Here is a 23,167-nt window from a genome sequence, read left to right as displayed (position 1 = left end):
ATATACGGAAGAGTCGGGGAATATAGTGCCACCATGAGGTGATTAGGATCGCGGGGTCCACGAAATGGACGTCTCCGATTGGTCCAACAACGCTTCGTTGGTGTACACAGCACGCTGCGGCCTCCTATAAATAAGCAAAGCCCCAAATATTTTAACTCAAAAACGCGATGCGATTCCACCCGAGGCAGTAAAGCATGAGGCCGGAAAAAGCTGAGGACGACTCCTCCCTTCCCCTCCACCCCCACCGATCGCTTCTCGAAACCCTCGCGGTCTCTTCCTTTCTTTCGCCATTGGAGATCTGAGAGGAAGCTTTTCGAGTACGGCATTGCTCCATCTTAGGGTTTTGGTGAGTTCTCAACTCTACTTCGCCGTCGTCTTCTTTTCTGGATCGTTGTTGCGTGTTGCGCTCGATCTGATCCGTTAATACTTCTAGTTTCTTTCTCCATTGGAGATCGGAGAGGAGGAAAATAAGCTTAGAGGCGAAGCAATTGAATGCAACGTCGATCGATCTTAGAACGAGGCGAGTTCTTAATTCTGCATCTTCTTCTTCGAATTGTCGTTGCGTGTTGCATTTGATGCGGTATTGTTCTTCCTAATGCATTCGTTTCATCTTCTTCTCACGAACACTAGGCAGTTTGATTTCCTTTCTCTCTGTTTCGCTGTTTCTCTTTCCATGCGTTCTAAATTATCTGGTTCTACTAAATCGCTACTTCAACTAATTCCTCTCTGCTGGTTTCAAGAAGAATTCGATCGATGGAGTTAGCTCCTAAAGTCGTGATCGATTAATCATTAGATGAATCGGGCCTCTTTATCTTCTTTTGGTTCTCTTCGGGAGGGGAATTAGATCTGGTGAGCTTTGATGAGCATTTGCATAAAGCAACCTATACATCTCGCATATTCGCATTTCACCTTTAATTTTGGAGATAAAGTTGCTAAGTGCGGTTGCTTTCGAAATATCATTAGTTAATCAACTGAATTACGTAGCAAATCATAAGCCGCAAATCATCTAAGAGTATGAATTAAGGTACATAAGAGCTTAATAGCACTCTGATAAAGTGATGATCATGGAGGGATCATTAATTTTCTTCTTCTTCTTTTTTTTTAATGAAAATGACAAAATTTAATGTGTCTAGCCAATCTTACTTTGGTCCTCTGTTTGCATCTTTTGTTCTTTTTAGGCCTTTTCTATTTCTGTCCACGTGGATAAAGCTACGAGGTGCGGATGCTTTTGCATTGGTTAATCTTTATAAATGAAATATTTATGCTTTAAGTCCATCTTTAACTTTTAATTTTTTTTTAAATGAAAAAAAACTATCGGAATGACATTATAGAGTAAAGGAAATGAAAATAAAAAAAGAAACAATATTAGTTAGTAACGGGCCTAATGACTAGAAGGTTTATAAGTGAAATATTTTATGCTTTTATTCCATCTTTAGCTTTTAAGTTTTTTTTAATGAAAAAACCTATCGGAATGACATTATAGAGTAAAGGAAATGAAAATAAATAAAAATAAACAATATTGTTTCTCAATGCTTTTATTCTCCGACTGTCTTACCGTAAGAAATATTAGTTAGTAATATAGTTCTAGTTTTTGGATATATATATATATATATATATATATATATATATATATATATATATATAGGCTAATGTTACTATCCTATTAATAGGATGGGAGCACTTGTCCTATCAAGTTGTTCATGATGATCGAGATTTCAAATCGATGATCGGAGTCGTTGAAGTTGATCTAGAGTACTTGAAATATCTAGAAACTAAATTTCATAAATTTTGATAATGATTTACATGGTGATCAAAGTGTCGTAAAATCGACAATTTTTGACGGCCTATATGAGCCGTTTGCTTATTTACGGTCTTAGAACAATTCAAATTGTTTGAATTTTTGATAAAATTCTTTACTATTTAGATAATGTTTGATAACTCTGATACGAACTGAGAAGTCTAACCTCTATTTTAGAAGGTTATTCATTTATTACCGTTCATTTTCAACTCTTAAGATGAACTGATAATGATTTTTAAATAATACAAAATTTGGTTTCTAAACATTTCTAATTGTGTAGATCAACTTACCGTGCCGATTATCAATTTAAATTCCGATCATTCGAATCGATCTTGATAGGATAAGGTCCCAATCCTATTAATAGGATAGTAGCCGGACCCATATAGGAATGCATTATATATTTTTTTTTGAGAAGAGAGATTTATTGACTTACATTCAATTCATCATTTGTGGGCCTAAATGTAGAAAATTTTTTAACAATAGGAGCTCAATAGAGTTGAATTCAGGAGCTCTACTTTATACTATGGGCGTGTTTGGTTCGTTTTTTACCCTGGAATCGAATCGGGAATAGTAAATCCATTTGTGGGTGTTGGTACGCGGAGTCCCATTCGATTCCGATTCCCGAGTGGAATGGGAATCCCCCCAATCACCTCTTTTTCAATCCGGCTAGGAGGGCGGATAGAAAGTTGAATCCGGATGCGTAATGGATATTTTATTCGATAAATTTATTTTTTTAATTTTTTTAATTAAAATATGAGTTAAAATTTAAAAATTAAATATATAATTTTAAATTTTAATTTAAACCTAAATTAAAAATTAAAATTTAATCAAGTATTTCGAATCTAACTTATAAATTTGAATTTAAATTAAATTTTAATTTATATAAAGTTTTATTCAAATTTTATTTCAAACTTAAATTAAATTTATGGATTCAAATTAAAATTTAAATTGTAATTTTAAGTTTGAATTTGAATAAATTAAAATTTAGTTTCATATTTTGAATTATCTACTCAACTTCAAAGTTTATTTTTTTTTAAAAAAATAGATTTAAAATTTTGACATTGTTTCAAAATTTTGATGTAAATTTTTAATATTTAATTTTTAATTTGAATTTAAATTAATATATTATAAAGATAATGTTAGTATATTAATTGATTACGTTTTTTATATCCACCTGAACCAAACACTGATAATGGGAATGATTTATTTCAATTCCGATTCAGGTGATGAACCAAACAGAATTAGGTAATGAGTCATTCCGATTCCGATTCCGATTCCAGCTTATTTTGATTCCGATTCCGATTCCGACTCCGACTTCGAACCAAACACGCCCTATATGTAATGCAGTTTGCATAATTGCAAATAATGTGGGCAAAATAGATGACGTGTTAATTAGAAAATTCGTGCTTCTTGAACCTATGTTAGTTAATTTGCGAATTATTCATGAATTATTGAAAATTCGAATTAAACGGTCCGTTTACGAATGTTTTCCAAAGATAGAGAATTATTCGCAAATTTTGGGCCAGCCGAATAATTCGCGAATTATTCCCGAATTATTTCCGAATTATTGAAAATATAAATAAAAAATATATAATTTTTATATTTAAATATAGATTATATTATATTTTATATATTATATTTTATATTTTATACCGAATCTATTTTTTAAGCCGAATTTTTTAACGAATTTAAAAATTAGAAAATAAATTTTATGCGTATTATACCTGTGCTGAATTTTTGCCGAATTCAAATTAACTAACTATGCTTGTAACACGGCCCCAAGCCCAATTGGTAACAACATCAATGTAACCTTTGCGACTTTATCAGACTCCAGGGCCTGTTTTGGGAATAATGGATTTCCATTTCTGGCCCAAATGGGGTTCTATCTAAGCTGCATATAAGCACACCAATTTTCAAGCCACACATATCGGGACACTGATATGGCACACAGCCGCCACGGGGCTATGTTTCAGTAGGGTGAGCTCTACTCGGTCCAAACTGAATCGGTCGAAGAGTCTATTCGACTCTCCATATTAAAAATACAATAAAATAAAGGGATACTTTAAAACCAGGTTGACTCAGTTAATATACTCTAGAGATCCGATTCATGCGGCCCATGCAGCCACGCTCGCTGAGTAACTGAATAGAAATTTTGATAGCATCTAAGAACAAAAGAGCAGTTCCATAAATCTTTGTTCCAAACTGTCCAAAGGGAGTATACAAAAGCCTACGAAGTTTTTTGAGAGATAGATAGCACGTTATCCGTTTTGTTTATTTCATTTAGAAATAAATTTAGCTAAAAATGTGAATCAACTAGGATTCAAATTTGGGTATCGGGTAACAACCATCAAGCCCTTTGCCACTTGCTCTAGGGACGGTCGGTAAAAAGCCTACGAAGTTATTCAGCAGCTAGCGTAACACACCATCATGGATTTCTCGTGGGGCTTAAACTTACTCTCATCTCTCTCGGTTTTTGACGTATAAGTTAGTGTTATTAGCTAGGATTTTGTGGTTCTTTCTTTCTCGTTGCTTTTTCTGAAACCGAATCGGTTAGATTTAAACACTTGTTTATTACTAATTTTTTATTTATTTTCGGTAAAGGTGTTAATGTTTCCCATAATTAAGAATAAAATACAAGCATTTCTTATATGGTATTAGCACTGTTTTTTTTTTTTTTTTTTCTTCATGGAATAAAAAAGGAAAAGAAAGTTTCAGGCTCAGAATGATGAACTAGCAAACTTGTAAGTTTCTTGATGAGGGGCTAGTTACACAGAGATGTTCTTATGTATTTTCGTTCTTTAGTCACACCTGTACATGTATTACTGTACGAGGATATTGCTATTGAATCCGTCTCAAATTTTTCTCATTAATCATGCTATTCTTGTTAATTCTCAAAAACGCAATGTATTTGATTTGCCAACATCATTTCTGTGAAGCACATTTACATTTTGTTGCATCTCTTAACAGCAAAGAAAAAAAAAAACATTCTAAGTGGAGAGAAGAGTCTTGGGGCCGTGTGGTATATAATTTAGCCGGTGAATGCGGAGAGCGTGCATGTGATTTTTGACTCATGACGAACGAGAGCATGATGGAGCATCAAGTGAGCAGCAGAGAGAGGTATGCACAGTTTATGGAGGACTCGTGCTGCACCCACTTCTGCCTCGGCCCCAACCCTTCCATGGCCCGCTACGTCTACGCCCTCATTTTCCTCGTCACCAACCTCTTGGCTTGGACCATCCGTGACTACGGCCACTCCGCGCTCTCTGAGCTTCAGAGTATGCAATACTTCTTAAAATCTCGAGGCATGGAGTATTTAAATGTCAAGCTCTAGCAACTTAAATTTCTAAAGAGAAATAGTAACTTGACATGGCGTTAGCGCAGGGGATTCTAAGTTTTTTCAGGCTCTTACTCTTGTTTATTTTACTCTCATTTAATTCAAGTCCATATATTAAATTCTATCGAAAAAAAATCTCGAGTCCAGTTTAAGAATTTAGAGAATCTGAAGCGGAGGTATGCCAAACAAGCACTTACTCATGTTATAGTCTGATTAATGCAGGACTAAAAGGTTGCCATGGTGCTCGTTACTGTTTGGGTGCAGAGGGCGTGCTCCGCATTAGCTTTGGCTGTTTTGTATCCTTTTTTATGCATTTTGTAACAGTCATTTCATGCAACAATTTGATATCCTTCCAAACAGTTTTTGGCGGCATCAAAAGTTCATTGGAGCTTTTGCCTTTGGATTACAAAAGCTCAATTTTGCTTCTATCATGATGAAAACTCCAAATATTTCGTTTGCCATTTGAATAACTATTAATTCGTAGAGAACGTAACTATTCCAAATGTCATGGCAAACAGACACAGCATGTCAATTTCATTGCCTTGGGAATAGAAAAGACTTAAACTTTTCGTGCTTTTTTGTCAGAAATTATATTTTATAAATCTAGTCTAAAGTCACAGCCACAAAATGCAATTTGCTGATCCTCAATTGAGAACTTAGCTGTTCTTCTTTGCCATGTTCCTCTCAACTGTCAACACGAAGAAGGTGGACGATCCACGCAATTCATGGCACTCTGAATGGTGGCCAGCAAAGATAATCATGTGGCTCAGTTTCATGGTTATTCCATTTTTTATACCCTCGGCATTTATCCAGCTTTATGGTTAGTCTTTGTTTTGAACTCTGTAACTGTCTATGGTCCCACTATTTGTTTATGTTGAGAATAGTTTTTTGGCATTTCACAGGGAAAATTGCACACTTTGGTGCTGGGTGGGTATCAAGGCTCAACCTTCAATCTATCCTATCTTTAGTCCATTTCTTGTTTCTGCTGTATCCTCAATCCCTTTATTATTTATCAGGGTATTTCTTCTAATTCAACTGATCAGTGTGATCAGCTTCATAACTTGGCTCAATGACTGTTGCCGGACAGAGAAAATTGCAAAAAGATGGTATGTTCTTAATTTCATTCACTCAAACTGCATTGAGATGCTTTGTTTTTTAACGTACTCAGTTGTTTTTCCATCTTTTTTAGTTACGTTGACAATGTTAAGTTACATAAAGCAAATTTTTGATGAAAAATATGGTGAAGATTCTTAATGCAGCCCTTCTACGATTGCACTAGATAATTTGAGTTTCAAAAGAAATATTATGATCTTCAAACATCAACAAATAGAATTATTTGCACCATACTCAGCTTGCATAAGTTATGACGTAAGTGCCGATACATCTACAATGTAGTCATCACCGTTTTGTTAAATGTCTAATGTGACAATGACTGTAAATATCATGCAGCCGCATCCAAGTGTTGGTTGTTTGTATAACCACTTATCTCGCATCCGTTGTCGGAATTGTTTTGATGTACATATGGTATGCACCAAAGCCATCATGCAGTCTTAACATCCTCTTTATCACTTTGACACTGGGGCTTCTGCAACTCATGACTTTTGTCTCAATTCACTCGAAGGTAAACGAACCAATAAGTCTTCACTTCAGGCTCTGTTAATTATAAACAGAACTTATAATATAATCATATCTATCGCAATAGGTGAAAGCAGGATTCCTTGCACCAGGTATAATGGGATTGTATGTCGTATTTCTTTGCTGGTCTGCTCTTAGAAGGTAACCTTCTTTCTATTCTCAAACGTTTGGTTTTGCATTTACTTTAAAATACTCCAATCTGGGATACTTGTCTAAGGGCCTTTTTCCCAAAATGAGCATACATAAAAATTGATTTGTTGAAATGATCTGGTGCAAAAAAGAATTTCCAAAAAAGTGACGCTCTTCCTGCTACTTATATAGGGAACATGTTGGTGCAATAGGCCTTTTTCGCAGTGTTTAGAAAGCCATGTTTAGCATGAGAAAAGACTGAATCCTCTACTGCACTGATGTGGCATAAACGTAGCAAGATAGAGGGTCAGCGTTGTAAATAATTTTACTCGGGCTTATTCTGTATATAGATTGTGTAAGGGTTATTCTTGGGGAAAAGATATTCTCCAATTACTAAGCGTTTTCTGGCCTTCTTTAGCAGCCCGTCACCTATTAGCACTACTATGGTTTTTATTCTCTTCCCCTTTTGTATCCATGCCAGTGAGCCACAGACAGAGATCTGTAACAAGAAAGCACAAGCTGCAACAAATGCAGACTGGTTAACTATTGTGGTAATTACATCCTCAAGAAATCTTATTTACTTCTCTCAGGAAATCTTTAGTTGTTTTGAGGTGTTGGACAAGATAATCATGAAATGCCTTATTAATTTCTAGGAGTTGAACTTCAAAAAGAAAAATACTTCTCCGAGCACCATTGATGTCTCATGATAGTCATGTCTTCTGCATAATCTTTTAGCCAGTCATATAGACAATGCCGTTATATCTTATATCAAGCTGCTGTGCTTGACCTAAGGACTACTTGCATATCTTGTAAATACATATTCCTTCCTCCTATTTTTCATTTGTTCATATCTTCATTCCTTGCAGAGCTTCGTTATTGCTGTGCTTGCCATAGTCATGGCAACATTTTCAACAGGAATCGATTCCAAATGCTTTCAGGTAAGTTATCAAAGGTTAAAATATTGGCTTTCATCACCAATCACTTCACGACTTGAAATCCAACATATGCAGTTCACGAAAGCTGAAACAGAGTCAGAGGATGATGTTCCCTATGGATACGGCTTCTTCCATTTTGTCTTTGCCATGGGGGCGATGTATTTTGCAATGCTATTCATTGGGTGGAATGCACATAAAACCATGCAAAAGTAAGTTCACATCTCATTGAACTCGAATATTGATCTTTCAAGTTATATATAGAGGAAAAATTTGCTTGCTGGGCTATAACAAGTTAGCGCATTTCTTCTCATGCGTTCAATTTCTATAAATTGAACGATCATATCCTTGAACTTTGTGAATAAATTCTTTTTCAACCAAATTCAACAAGTCTCCTGTAGAAGTCTGGCTCCAGACTTCTTTATTTGCTTTTGAGATATCTCACATCTGTATTTAGATTTTCATGCGCACTAACATTTCTTTTGTTCCATTCTTTACTACACTATACGCTGCTTATATCTGGCTTTCACAGATGGACAATAGACGTCGGATGGGCCAGTACATGGGTCAGGATTGTGAACGAATGGCTTGCTTCGGTTGTGTACGGTATGTATTAATCCGTATTAATGTTTAGCTATATACTAAATTTTCTAAAAGATATATTAATACTATCGCCACCGCCACTCAGCGCTGCCGCTGGGATGTGGGCTTGTACGATTGTATCCCCACAACCATATACAGTATAAACTTGTATCCGCACACAAGAGCTATCCAAAGGAGTACACAACCCAAATTTATCTTAATCTACAAAAAGAAGGTGGAATCAAGCAGCTATCTAAACCAAACTAGAGAGTCACTAATCTACACGACACACAAAGAAGAAAATTAGAATACTAAGATGTTTACTCTTGGCCAATAAAAGAATGCTATGATGTTTTTATTTGCAGTTTGGATGCTGGTTGCTCCCCTTGTTTGGAAGAATCGAAGGCAGGTTGAGTCGACGTAGTAATGCTCAAAACGAATGCAGATCACATACTCTAAATTCCACATCAGCATATTTTAGTGTACAAAAGAAATCAATACAACTCAGCCGAAGAGCTTCACCAGTTATCAGGGCAAAAGAAGTTTCATCTGGGTAGCTTCGACTGTGTAAAATTTTCCCCATATATAGCAAATGCATCATTGTATTTAGTGTAAGCACAAAATATTTGTAGATAACTGAGAACTAAATTGTCGGCGGAGATGTTAGGGAAAGATCCATAAGACAGTGATTATGAGTCTCGCGAAGTAACTTCGTTGGCTTGAAGATTTTGTACTGCAGTACTACATAATACATATCCAATTAAACAGGTATTACAGTATTTTGAATACTAGCAACACTATATATTGCATGGTTAGGTCAAACAAAATATGCAGATATGCTAAACATGAATAATCCAATAAACAAGTATAAAATCAGAGGAGAGGCAAAGGAAATTCTCCAAAAAGAATGTAGTAATAGCCATATAGAGAGAATAACTCAAAAGAATTATCATATTTATTTTTCACTCTACATGTATGAATATAATTCTCATGTAATACAAAGCCCATCACAGTGAAAAGAAATAAATGGTGTTTCCCGCAAACCCGAATCAAACACACTTACAGGAAGACAGAAAATAGCAAGCCCAGAATAAAGTGCAGTACCTCAACAGTTTCCAACTTATGTATAGGAAGGACCACACACTCTTCTTCGACGCAGGGCTATATAAGAATAGCCATGCTTCGTAACAAATAGTAATTTACATCAATAGGCGTTTCACAACTACCAGCTACCCCTTCAGATGGCTCCTTTTCCCCAAGAATAGGTGATAATTAGACCCCTTCTCTTCACAGTTCACAAACCAGCTACAACGAAACAACAAATTTCGCTCTTCAGTTCGTAAAGCAACTAGACAAAAAAACCTCCAGGATGGCAAGCCCTTGGTTTGACGAATGGTAAAGATGCTAAGCACAAATAAAATTAAATAAATGATAATTTACTTCCTATTTTGTGTATTGATCTATCCAAAGGGGTTTCCTCCAACAGAGCTGAAAGAATTTGGGGTGCTTGGCTGGGAGTATCCGGCGGTTGAATGTTGATCCATCCCTGGAGTGCCAAAAGCATTTACCTCATTGCTGGGGCCTAACGGTCCTTGTTGCCTGCAATAATACAAAAGGAGATTGAAGAGAATAATTAATTCCACGTAAATTAGGATAATAACAGTGCGGCGTTCTTAGTTGCATTTAAAAAAGTAACCTGATCAATAAGTCGGGAAATAGCATTCTGGCAGTATTTTATGCTTCTTAATTAGCTCAAAAAAATAATAAGCTCGTAAGAGAACTTACAGGACAGGCATTACACTGTTAGGAGCTTGCTGGGGCATGTTATTTGGAAACTGGTGCATCATGTAATGGCCTGACATTTTGACTCAAAAATTAAAAACATAAGCCTAAAAATTGTTGGAGAACAAACAAAATCAAACTATTACAAAAGTGAAACCTGGAGGCATGGCCGAGGGATAAGACATTTGGTGGGTGAGTGGTTGTGGGGGCACCCATCGTGGAGAACCCCCTTCAAAGATGGAGGTGCGGACTAAAGGTTGCTGACCAGGCAAGTTTGGTAATGCCCCTTGCAGAGATGTCATCGATGGAAACTGATTTAAGCATGAAGGAGAACATCAAATTTTATAAACAGAAGAGAAAACAAAATGAAAAAAGAAAAAAGATAAGCAAGAAGGACCAAGATTTCTATTGGTTACTCAAACTGAGGGCATTAACCTCTTGCTAAATTCTCACGCAATTTAACATCAGTAAAAGGATGAAAGGCTTGCATACCATGGGAGCCTGAATTGTAGCTGGCTCACTTGCAAGATCAAATGGATTAACAGATTTTGATGGCTGAGGTAATGTTGGCATTGCCTGGAAAATGAAATTCTGGTCACACATGTTTAGAGAGTCGAAAAACAGATAGGAGATTATTATTATATTCTTTCAAACAAAAAAACAAAACATACGACTGCAGTAGGATATTGCATGGCATAGCCCATTCCAAGCAGTGGGCCTCTTTGCCAGCCTGGCAGCGATGCAGCTGATGAAGGATAAAGCGAAGTGAAAAAATCCTGCAGACATATCATGTATTAAATGTCAATGATTCCACCAAAATGTAGTTCACGAGCAGCGGTATGACTTATGGTACCTGTGGAAGTTCTTTCCTTCCAGTAGATTTACTGCCCATGGAAGCTGGTTGTGTTGAAATTACACTAGTTTCTTGAGGAGGTCTTTTTGCAATATGAGATGCATTGGCATCCACTGTATCAGCTGGGACAGGTGCTGTAGTTAAAGAAGGTCCCTGAATGCTTGGTTCCACCGATGAACTCCGCAGCTGAAAGGGGAACAGAAAGTAACACCTTATAAATTAACAGAGCCTATTCCTAAGGCACTAGCGATAGCAAAATATATTGGGGCCTTCACATATATTTTCCCAACAATTAAAACAGCCTTTTCCTTGGGAACTCTGAATTGCTGTTTCTTACCAAAAATGCCCTTAAGTTGAGGTCATCTAATACAAGAAGTAGGACAATTTTTGAAGTACGGTGGTGTATATAGATAAATGTGCATGCCATCTGCATAAACCTGAAATGTATTTACCTGCTCGTTGGGAACTCCAGCAGCAGGTGCATCAAAGAATAACTCTGAAGGCTGGTTAACTGCACCAGGAAAAAGTGAAGACTGTGACTGTCGGGTCACGGGCAACTGCCCTCCATCATTAGTTTTTGGAGCAGTATCAACAGGAGCAGGCATTGTTGAAGTATTCACAGTAGATGTAGATCCTGGAAGAGATAATTGTGCCAGTGCAGATTCCAGAGGGTTTGAACTTGAAGCCACTTGAGGAGCTTTCTGCTGACCGAACGCATCGAAAGCTGCCCACTCACCACCATTAGTTGACGGAGAATTGGTTTGTTGAGGAGCTTGTTGTTGCTGTTGTGGTGGTGGTGCTGCAACAGGTGGATCAGGATCCGCACTGAAATCAATCAAACTAACTGAATTTTCCACCTTTGGCTGGGTGGAGTTCCCTTCAGCAGATTCGATGCTGCTTGGGGAAGAAGTCCTCTGCGATTGTAGAACTTATAAGGACAAAGCACTTATAGGGCCTAAATAGTTAAAAGAATTACAATTTCTTAAGAACAAAATGCAGTTCAAGGAAGCAGCATCGCATGAAAGACATTCATGTGGTCAAATTGGGAATAAAGAATAAGTGGAGGTTGTACTAACATACCAAATTGAAGCATCCTACTAGTACTTAAACGGTTTTCATATCCACTAATCACTACTGCATTACTCAGAGAATACATAGAGTCTACCCATATTTGTGGAGAACGAGACCACGGATCAGATAAGTCAACGATAGAATACTTCTACTGCAGATTCCAACAAGAAGCCCACATAGTAGAGGATTAACGCTTTTACCAACAATAGGCATCAATAGAGCACTACTTTGATAGAAGAATTAGCAACTTATGCAACAGAGAGATAATCCCGTGCCAACCTCTAGAAAGCGTTGCCACTCAACAAGACTGAGCAATAGCAAGCATCAATAGGGCACTACTTAGTAGATTCCATACTACTTTCTTATACTACTAGGCAAATTCTCTAACATAGTTCGAATCACAAAAGAGTCAAGACAAAGAAGAAATGTGAAAAATAACATCCTATATAAATGCCAATATTGTTATGTACTAGTAAATGTGCAAGATCCAAGAATTCGGAAAAATGAACAAGACAATTAAAGAAGAAAACTACAACAAAGAATATACTAATTTGCAAAATTTAAAGGATATTCCACAAAAAATGAGCAGAAGTTTTACAGGGAGCTCCTTATAGAAGATAGTATACGGGGAGCTTCGATGTTCTTCATTTAACTATTGCTTTCCACCTAGGCCACCAAACCAACTTTTTCTCAAAAAGTAAGTTTTAAATCAGGAATAAGTATATTGTTGGGTGGGAGGGGCTGTCATAAAGCGTCCTTCTGCTATTCTTACAAATTCTTCTATGAGGAGCTCCATACAGAACTTCTGTTCTAAAAGAATAGAAATATCCACCTGGGTTTGTGGTGTATTATCGCCGGCTTTTGTTCCGTTTGATTTATGAGGCTCTCCAACCAGAAGTGGAGGTGCATCATCGCCCAATATATCCCTTACGGGCCGTATTACTGGTGGGCTTGATCCATCGATATCTTTCTGATAATTCGGTGAACCACCCTCAGGTTTCAATGCTTCTGGATATTTACGATCTTCAAACCTTCGATTCTGGACCCCACTGCCTGAACTATCATCTCTGCGCCTATCATCTACCACCTCGAAGTGGCAAGGGCTTCTCCTATAGTCACTTTGATCATACCCAGGGCTCCTTTCTCCATATGCAAATCTGAAACCTCTGTCATAACGATCATTATATGGTGGACTTCGTGACCCACCTCTATAGGATTCTAGCCTTCTATTTTCATCATAATTTTCCCTCTCACTCTGTTAAGTCATACAAGGTGATCCAAAAAATTTTAGCAACTTCCCACACTATCAGTAAGCAAAAATATTTAAAAAAAAAAAAACTGCAACATTCGATTAGACATCACCTTTGACCTTGGAGGCCTGTCAACATTTCTTTCCCCCGTATATCTTCGATCCACATAAACGTGCTTAATGAAGCTTCTCAATTTGTCCATGTTACTGGAATCAAAAGAAAAGGATTAATAAGGATCAATATATCATTTCAAGGATATAGAAAAGTCAAAGACAAGGAACTGGTAAAGACTTGCTGTCAGGGTATGAGTTGCGTTGCAGATCCCATTCTTTAAAATATATCTCCCTGGCACGCTGTAAGTCGAATAAAATAAAAAACCCAAAAGTGTTACACAATAGCCCCAAAAGCAATAAAATTGTACAGGATATAAAAGAATGGCCAAGAGTACCTCATTTCCACCTTCTTGAAGGGCACTAACCTCTTGTGAAGTAAATTTAGCCATTGACACCGATTTCACACGGTGTGTAAACTCCCGACTGCAATATTTAACAATCTTTAGAGAGAAACAGAGAAAAAAAAGAGAGCAAGTTTACGCAAGATTGTCCTATAATCAGTAGATCCTTTCATCACCCAGATAAATCTCATTTACCACTGTGGAGACCAGATAGTACATCAAACTTACTTAAAGAAGATACAATGGAAATAAAAACTCAAAGAATCAAGTATCACTTACTGTACTCCACTGCAGTTGGTACAAATGAAGGTCCAGAAATTTGCGCAGACATATTGTGGTCCCTATTTACATATTAATGTTAGTACTGCTAAAACGAGACCATGCATCTTAAAAAATTATACTAGCTTTTCCCAAGAAAAGCTGAACAAAGCGAAGAGGCATTTAAACAGCATAGTAAGTTTGGCCAAGAAAAGTTGCTGTCACCATTCAACATGATAATGGAATCCTTTCAATGTTGGTTAAGTACTTCAGAATATACTTCTTTGTGGTGGTAAAGAATTTGTAAGCATCTCATACATTTTAGTGAGACTCCATTTACTCATTTCCGAAACTTCGCAGGGTTTGAGAGTCTCCTATAGGGTATTATAAGTTGACATGGACATGTCTCAGCCATTTAGCTGTAACAAGGGCATGGTTTATCTTGTTCTGAGAAGAGTATTGAATTACACAATTCTACAATAATTGATAGTAACAATCTAAACAATGTTTGCAAATAACAATCTAACTATTGTTTTACCTCATTTGCAAAGTATGACTTTCAAAGTTTTACATATATGGCACTCATTCTTTCAAAGTCCATATTAAATGGAAAGTTACCAGACAGAATCACAATTAGCATATTCATGTATACATACCAGAGACAGAATCACAATTAGCATATTAAAGTATACATACCAGAGACAGAATCACAATTAGCATATTAAAGTATACATACCAGAGACAGAATCACAATTAGCATATTAAAGGAAACATACCAGAGACAGAATCACAATTAGCATATTAAAGGAAACATACCAGATTATTGCAATTAATGCATCTCTTATTCGCCGGGAGCTTCAGAAGCCCTCGAATAATCTTCTCATTTTTCTCATCCTCTTTCATCCGATTCGCCATTCCCTCCTCCAAATTCCACAATCGCTTCCTCTAATCTTCTCAACTGGGTACCAGATCTAACTCCAGCGGAACAAAGATCAAAGCAAATTAGATCTTATCCAAAATGAACACACCACACCAAAAATGTGGCGAAAACCCCATCTAAGAACATAATCCAATCAAAATTTCGCAATAGTAAACCAAAATCGCCCAGATCTACAATCAAATCTCATAATTGACATTGTAAACTCGATAGAATCTATAAATCGAAACGAAACTAATAAGATCATACCTAATTCAACCTGGAATTACGATTGAAACCGAAGAATCCCTCCAATAACGGTAAGATCCAAACGCATCAAATGGACGAAGAGGCGAAGAACCTACGATCCAGTTGAATTCGCCAAATATTTGTCGATTAGTAAATAACTTCCCGCTTTAGCGAGAATCTCGATCCTTTTCTCCCCCTTTTAGTTTCTCGTTTCGGTAGAGAGAGAGAGAGAGAGAGAGAGAGAGAGAGAGAGGAGAGGAAGGGAGAGAGATTAGGCTCGCTGTGTGCTCTCCGGTCAATCACATGAAACGTCGCCCCTCCTTAAGCCGTTGGGGAACCGGTTGTCCCCGGTCGACGGATGGTAATTATCCTCCGATTACCGTCGACTTACCCAACCTCTAGAAATAAATAGTGAATGAATGATTCCAAAATTATAGAACTCCTGAAACATTCTGAGAAATGATGATTAGAAATGAGAAGTAAACATTATTACCTACCATAGAACATGATCGGGCCTGGCCTTGATTCGGGCCGGATTGTTTCGAGTCTCAGCCCAAACACTCTACTTATGCTGCAAATACCAAACAGGTCCAATGGGCCCTGTCCCTCCTACTAAATTGGGTCGGGTAGGCCGGGTGGAGCCCACACACCCGTTTGATCGGTTCGAACCGTGACGGACGCGCGACGGTTCTCGCCGCGGAACCACGTCCTCGAACCAATAGGAGCTCGCTGTCCGCCCACCCACCAATAGCAACTCTCCACGTGGCGATTCTGACGTGGCTTCCCTCCACCGGTCCCCCAACCCCCGCTCATTTAACGCTGGCCTACCCTTTACCGAGCGCTCGAGCGCGACGCGATCCGCCTCTTCCAAATCGCACCTCTCGTCGCGCAAAACATCGCCGGTTTTCCCCGGCGAAATCGCGCGGGAAAATGGAGGCCCACGGCGGCGCCGCCTCGGGTCTGAAGCGCGTCCTGGTACTCGCGTTCTGCGTTGCGGGAATCTGGTCGGCCTACATCACCCAGGGCGTCCTCCAGGAAACTCTGTGAGCTTTCCCTCCCGGCTTTCCCCCACCTCGCTTCTTTCGTTTCGCCGTAGGGTTCTTCTTTGAGCGATATAGGGTTCTCGATCGGCTTCTAGGGTTTCTAATGTGGCCTTGTTTTCGCGATCAGATCCACCAAGCGATTTGGACCGGATGGGAGGAGGTTCGATCACCTCGCATTCCTCAATTTTGCGCAGAACGTGGTTTGCTTCGTGTGGTCTTTTATAAGTAAGTCCTGCCCTGTTTTAAGCTGATTTAGGCTTTGAATTTGGTGTATTTAGAAGGGTGGAGGTGTTAAAAGTGTTCTCTCATATTAATTGTAGTGATAAAGCTGTGGTCGAAGAGCTCCGAAGGACGTGCTCCACTGTTCAAGTATTGTGGCGTGAGCATCACTAACACCATCGGCCCAGCTATGGGGATCGAAGCTTTGAAGTACATTAGCTACCCGGCACAGGTTTCCTTTGCTTCTTTAGTCCTCGGGTTTTAATAATTATGCTAGTATCATATAGTTCTTAGAATTAGTCATTAAGATCTTGTAGAGTTTTCACCTTTCAAATAGATCAGATGGTATTGATCAGCATTGCGTGTTTTATGTTTGGAGGAAAGAACCAACTTTGCATGCCACATTTTATGATCCTATGGTGTATAGGTGCTTATGTGGTTATTATCTTTTCTGTTTGAGTTAAGATCGTGTGTGTTTGGAGTTTCTGAGTCTGCATATGATGATTTGCGCTAGTAATCGACTTTGTTTGTATCCGAAGTGGATCAATGACTTAGATTTCTTCGCTGCGAAAGTAGTCGGGAGTAGAAAATGCTTGGTGGCTCATTTTGGTTCTGATATATGTTGTGCGCAACTACTTTCTTTGATACTTAAGGTTGTCTAGCTATCCCAATATAACTGAGAAGAAAGCCAGTGAATTATAGGAGATTGTAATGATTACATGCATAACTGTAAGGATTATAGATGGTGACCCTAACTACTTTCGTAAGGAACAATTGAGTAGCAGAATGGTTCCACAGATTAGTTGGGACAGTACCTTTGATCCTTGAATTACCTGTTCTGATGTAGAGGATGATTTCTAAGTTCTTCTTTTACTACTTTTGGCAAATAGATTGGAGGATTTGAGTTTTCTCTTTTCGTTCCTAACCAAACAGTGTCTATGATAGAAGCAAATTCTTTTTGACAATGGTTACGACTCATGTATTGGTATCTAGAAGAGTTTAGCATAAGTCATACGCTTCAGCTTTGTCGGCTTGATTGTTTGTTTGCCACATGTTGAGAGTTTGTTGAGGTGCTACTGGTATGATACTTTAATATTGGAGTCTTCCTTTTCCTTTAATGGTTGAGCAACAGGAAGATCTGATTTGTTTAAATGTGCTACTAAATAGATACAAGGGTTTTTACTTGCCATTTTCTGGAAATTTCAATTTATCTCTGTGTTCTCTCTATTGCTTGTTCTTTACATACTTGTTTGTTCTATATGTATACAGGTGCTGGCTAAATCTTCAAAGATGATACCTGGTGAGTTAACTATTCTCTCTCTTACATCTCTCTTTTCGGACATCATATAATGCGCTCAAGTGAAAACCACTCTAATTATTTTCCCAGACAATATCCTTTAGGTCATGCAGTTCCCCTAGTCTATAGATATAATGTAAAGGACTTGCACCATACAAGTGATTTACATGGTTAAATCAAATACAGACTAAAGACAAATAGAAGATATAAAACATTGAAATAGAAGGTTTGAAATTAACAACCTGAAAACAGTTTACACTCTGCTCTTTTCTTGCAATAAGTAGGCTGCTGTTGTGAATCATTTTTTTTCTAACGATCCCCAAGTAGAGTTGGGCAGCTTCGCACATCAGCAGCTTAAAAATTTTGCATTTTCCTTGTTTTATTTGTTTTATCCTGTTTTCCTTCAGGACATCTGGGGTATCCTCTCTTTTCTGAACAGTAGTTGCTGTAAAAGTCCAAAAATGGCCATCTTGTATCTTGCAACATAGTACGTTCCTACAGCACACTAAATATGCATCGTTAGCAAAATATTATGTTATGTAAGGTGCATATGAGTGATTGAATGAGTTAAGATTCCAGTTTCATTCTATCTCCCACTTTGGGGGAGAGAGAGGCCGATATAATACCTACTGTCTTAACTGGGTACACATTTAACTGCAGGATACCTAATCCTGTGAAATAAAGAACATTCCTAGAGCAGCACTGTTGTTGCAGTTACTCTATTTTATATTCATGCATTCCATGACAGTAATTATAAATTTGATGCTTTCATATTACACTCTCATAATGGTCGAGCAAAGTTTCTTTTCTTGCAGAATGTTGGGAGGTGATGCAGTCATTCTTAGATTGATCTTCTTGTGACATAAAGCAATATCTTATGCATATAAAATCGATGTCATGAAAGTCTGATGACATCAATACAACTGCTTACATAGGCTATTCCATCAGCTCTTAGGTTTTCTGTGGACAGAAGTTCCACAACTTATTTTTATAGCACTAATGATGCTACTTTAGCTTTGGGAAGGGGATTGAAGAATAATATATTTCTTTCCATCTGAATAAACTCGTTGCAGTAAGCAGTTGCCAGCTGAAGATTCTCCTGACTAACCAACTTTTTAATGCGTACACGCAGTAATGTTGATGGGGACTCTATTGTATGGTGTCAAATACACAATACCTGAATATATTTGCTCCTTCCTCGTTGCTGGAGGGGTATCTGCATTTGCTCTTTCAAAGGTTAGAATTCCATTTTCTTCTGTTTATGAGGACTTAAAACTTATGGAAGGCAATGTATGCACTATTCTAGTCCAAAAGCATTTGGCAGTCCCACATCACATAATGACATATCCAATTTCTACATTTGGAATTACATATTATCTATTCAGCATTTAATTGCATAAATCTGAGTTGATGATTGCTTGATTAAACTTACAGACCAGCTCAAAGACTATAAGGAAGCTCGCTCACCCGAATGCTCCTCTTGGTTATGGGCTATGCTTTCTCAACCTAGCATTTGATGGTTATACAAATTCCACACAGGATTTAATAAAATCAAGGTTATTTCCATGCTTCTTCTTTCACCTTTTATATACCATATTAGCAAATGCTGATTGTTACAGTTAACCACATATAAAGAGCCTAAATATAAGTTTTTTTTTCACTCTCTGACAGGTACCCAAAGACTAATCCCTGGGATATAATGCTGGGAATGAATTTGTGGGGCACCGTATACAATGCTCTACTCATGTTTGGCGGGCCATTCTTTTTTGCGAACTGGCCCTATGCAAACGGTTTCGAGGCATTGAAATTTTGCAGGGAGAATCCAGAGGTAGCGTGGGACATCTTCCTATTTTGCCTCTGTGGGGCTGTTGGGCAAAACTTCATCTTCCTAACAATCAGCCGCTTTGGTTCCCTGACCAACACGACAATTACCACCACTCGCAAATTCATGAGCATCGTCGTGTCCTCCGTAATAAGCAGCAATCCCTTATCCTTGAAGCAGTGGGGAAGTGTTATTATGGTCTTCACAGGACTTTCCCTCCAAATCTTCCTCAAGTGGAAGAGAAAGAAAGCATGAGGAATAGGGCTCTACTTGGTTGGCCTTCTCTTCTTTTCTTTTTTGATTGATTTGATGTAAACTCTTTTATGTCCCTTCTTTTTTGTGGGCTAGCTTAAAAGGAATTTTAGCCCCTTATTTAGAACAATGACTTACATGGAAAATCATGGGAGTGTTTTCTCTCCATTTAGAAATAGAAATTCTACAATTTGCTCAACGGGTAATCCTTGGCTCTTCTGAACAAAACATATATAGCTTGCTCTCACACACACTCGCTTCGCCTCTTTCTCCTGTCGATTGCTTCGTATCTCTTTTTGCTTTCAGAACCCAATGGCTCTGCAATAATGAGTTACGCTTGTTGTGGGCTAAGCTCCATATAACTAACCTGCCACACTACGAGGACAGAGGCGTGTGCGTGGGATAGTTTGTGTAGCGTTCGCTATCATTGTCTCCTATTATATGTAATGTAGTTCTTCTGCTACTATTGCCAACCTTCCGTTTCTAGCTAGGGTTGAAAACGACCCAAACTTAAGGGAGCTTATCTCACTTCTAATTTGGCTTGAAACTAATTCGAGCCGAGCTCGCTCGAGCAAGCCTAATTTCAAATCAAGTGAGCTCGAGTTCTAAACAAACCGCTTGAAATTCTCAATGTCATGCAATTTATAATTTAATGTTTATATATATTATTTAATATTTAATAAAAATATATCTAATAATTCAACATACAAAACAAATGCATGAATACAGTATCATAATATTAAGAAAAAATAATTCAGGAAAAGCGGCTATGCGAGCAAGTAAAAAAGAGGAAGAAAAAGAAATTAGAGTAGATTTTTACTGGTTTAATTTTGTGGGTCAACAAATATGCCCGATAATTAAAACTTTATATACATATAATTATAATATGTAATATATATTATTATATATATTTATGAAATATTTTTAATATATATACATAGAGAGAGAGTAGGGCTACTATACTCTTATAAGTATAGACTCTTTTGTACTCATAGCTTGTCGGCCATTGGATGAAGGGATATGCGGTTAGGATGATAGTGATTTTCTAGAGTTGAGTGAGTTGTTGATTGAATATTATGATCTAATGGATTGAAATTACCAAACGGATATATCTAACGGTCAAAAACTTATGGATATAAAGGTGTCTAAATTCATAAGAATATAATAGCCGGACTATATATACATATATATATATAGAGAGAGAGAGAGAGCAGGACTGATGTGCTCTCAGGAGCACGGAGGCCTCCGTGCTCCTGAGCCGTTTTCGATGATGGAATTTTCGAATCGACGATCGGCTCCGTTAGAATCGATCTAGCGTATTTGAAGTTTATAGAAAATATTTTTGCGATGTTTTTATATCATTTACCTAGTGATCGAAAGGGTTCAAAATCAATAGTTTTTAATAGTTGATATCTGTCGTTTTCAAGTTTAATGGTGTAGAAGTATTCAAATCAGATGAAATTTTGATACAAAATTCTTTATACTATCTACAACAAAATCAATATTTCTGATAGAAAATTTTAGTGCTATATCACCACTTTTTATAGGATTTTTATTTTCAGCCGTTAAAAATTATTGATTTTGAATCCTTTTAATTGTTAGGTAAATGATATCAAAAAATCGTAAAAATTATTTTCTAGAAACTTCAAATACGCTAGATCAAGTCTAACGGAGCCGATCGTCGATTCGAAAATTCCATCATCGAAAATGGCTCAGGAGCACAGGGGCCTTCGTGCTCCTTAGAGCACAGCAGTCCTGCTCTCTCTCTCTCTCTCTATATATATATATATATTGGTACTATTAAACTTTCGGCCTTGGGTGAAGCAATATGCGGTTAGAATTATAGTAGTCCTCTAAAGTTGAATAGTATGATCTAACGGATGAAAATGATTAAAAAAATAATTTAACAGTGAAAAACTTGGTACTATAAAATATTTGGTGCTATGATAGTATTATAGCAGGATTCTCTCTCTCTCTCTCTCTCTCTCTCTATATATATATATATATATATATTAGGTTTGTAGTTGTTGTGGGCAAAGATATTAGCCACCTAACAAAGGATAAAAACTACAGAGTAGATATGAGTCGGAAAATACAAGCTAATGATGCAAGCCACCTACAATAATTTAAAAAAAAAAACAAAACAGAACAAAATAAAACCAAAAACCAAAGTAGATATGTATCGAAATATACAAGCTAATTAATAATACAACAATACTGTAGTTCTTACCCAAATTTGATGTGTCGATCTTAGAAACTGAGAATTGAAATATCATTTGATCGAAATATTGGAATCCTCTAATTCTTTCTGTGGAATAAAATAATATTTAAATAACTTAAATTCAGCTAATAATGACTAGCTTTGTTGACTAACACTTGGTGGCGGAGACCGGCTTGGACGATCACGTGATCTTGCGCTTATTGTGAAATAAAAGAAGGTGAATAAAATATTTTTCTAACTTGAATAACTTTATTGACTAACACTAAATGATACTTTCTCGAGATGCAATGTGTAACTACTCCTATTTAAATCTAAGACTAATTACATGTACTGATCTGTCCCTAGAACAAGTGGCAAAAAAATTGATGGTTAGTATCTAAAATTTTAAGTTCGAATTCTTATTGATTCACATTTCCAGCTAAATTTATTTTTAAATGAAATAAACGAAACGGGTAGCGTGCTACTTATCTCTCAAAAAAAAGAAAAAAGACTAATTATATATAACTTTCTATAAAAATAATAAAATTATAAATATATTCCTACAAAGTTCTAACTTATTTCTTATATTATTTTTAAAAGACTAATTACATATAACTTTCTATAAAAATAACAAAATTATAAATATATTCCTACAAAGTTCTAACTTTCTTATATTATTTTTATAAAAGTTAAAATATTTTTAAATACATCCTTATCGTTAGGATTCATTAGAAAACTTTAATTAACTATAGATAAAACACTTAATCTTGATTAGTCAATAACATAAATTGATATTTTAATTATTTTATATTACACCTTCGTATCTCAATCAAAATTTTAGCAATGAGAACTCTTAGATTGAATTTTAAAAAGAAAGATGATGAGGAAGAAGATAACTATTGAAAATTTTTCGGAGAGATATTTCTACACGATTGTAATAGTTGAAATTTTTGGAGGGATATATTTGTGATGTCAAAATTGACATTTCACTTATCTGCTATTAAAAACTAAACAGTTCTTTAACGATAACAAACCAGAGGGACATATGAATATCACTGGACTTTTGCAGGGATAATATAAGAAAATCGAAC

At 36.8% G+C, this 23,167-nt stretch overlaps 3 protein-coding genes across 8 annotated transcripts; 2 read left to right on the top strand and 1 right to left on the bottom strand.

Moving 5' to 3' along the window:
• LOC109711019 (probable serine incorporator) lies at positions 175–9,198 on the top strand. 4 transcript variants are annotated; one of them, XM_020233890.1, is made up of 14 exons: positions 175–346; positions 452–580; positions 4,766–5,073; positions 5,355–5,428; positions 5,793–5,952; positions 6,035–6,059; positions 6,149–6,238; positions 6,582–6,753; positions 6,835–6,908; positions 7,378–7,447; positions 7,763–7,834; positions 7,907–8,040; positions 8,361–8,434; positions 8,776–9,198. In XM_020233890.1, exons 3-14 carry the CDS (start codon positions 4,869–4,871, stop codon positions 8,832–8,834), a joined length of 1,209 nt encoding a protein of 402 aa, XP_020089479.1. In that variant the 5' UTR covers positions 175–346; positions 452–580; positions 4,766–4,868; the 3' UTR covers positions 8,835–9,198. The 4 variants fall into 4 exon arrangements, with proteins under 4 accessions (XP_020089479.1, XP_020089478.1, XP_020089477.1 ...); XM_020233889.1 differs by having other exon boundaries at positions 434–520; XM_020233888.1 differs by having other exon boundaries at positions 434–580.
• LOC109711017 (probable ADP-ribosylation factor GTPase-activating protein AGD14) lies at positions 9,335–15,646 on the bottom strand. Of its 3 annotated transcripts, none has more exons than XM_020233886.1 (15): positions 15,265–15,646; positions 14,895–15,049; positions 14,100–14,161; positions 13,845–13,902; positions 13,658–13,719; positions 13,479–13,572; positions 12,949–13,371; positions 11,498–11,959; positions 11,046–11,231; positions 10,864–10,968; positions 10,685–10,768; positions 10,350–10,503; positions 10,196–10,265; positions 9,851–10,009; positions 9,335–9,715 (listed from the first exon to the last, which is right to left on the bottom strand). In XM_020233886.1, the coding sequence occupies exons 2-14, from the start codon at positions 14,991–14,993 to the stop codon at positions 9,871–9,873; spliced, it is 1,998 nt and encodes a 665-aa protein (XP_020089475.1). In that variant the 5' UTR covers positions 14,994–15,049; positions 15,265–15,646; the 3' UTR covers positions 9,335–9,715; positions 9,851–9,870. The 3 variants fall into 3 exon arrangements, with proteins under 3 accessions (XP_020089475.1, XP_020089474.1, XP_020089476.1); XM_020233885.1 differs by having other exon boundaries at positions 13,815–13,902; positions 15,265–15,645; XM_020233887.1 differs by lacking the exons at positions 13,845–13,902; positions 14,100–14,161; positions 14,895–15,049; positions 15,265–15,646 and adding an exon at positions 13,815–13,831 and having other exon boundaries at positions 13,662–13,719.
• Positions 16,073–20,082, top strand: LOC109711020 (UDP-galactose/UDP-glucose transporter 3). The gene is made up of 7 exons (XM_020233893.1): positions 16,073–16,286; positions 16,414–16,511; positions 16,607–16,737; positions 17,775–17,805; positions 18,935–19,038; positions 19,237–19,358; positions 19,474–20,082. Exons 1-7 carry the CDS (start codon positions 16,174–16,176, stop codon positions 19,877–19,879), a joined length of 1,005 nt encoding a protein of 334 aa, XP_020089482.1. The 5' UTR covers positions 16,073–16,173; the 3' UTR covers positions 19,880–20,082.

The sequence above is a fragment of the Ananas comosus genome, linkage group 5 (genome assembly GCF_001540865.1).
Source record: "Ananas comosus cultivar F153 linkage group 5, ASM154086v1, whole genome shotgun sequence".
NCBI lineage: Eukaryota > Viridiplantae > Streptophyta > Magnoliopsida > Poales > Bromeliaceae > Ananas > Ananas comosus.
Note: the sequence above shows the minus strand (reverse complement) of the source record. Positions and strands in the feature narration are given on the sequence as shown.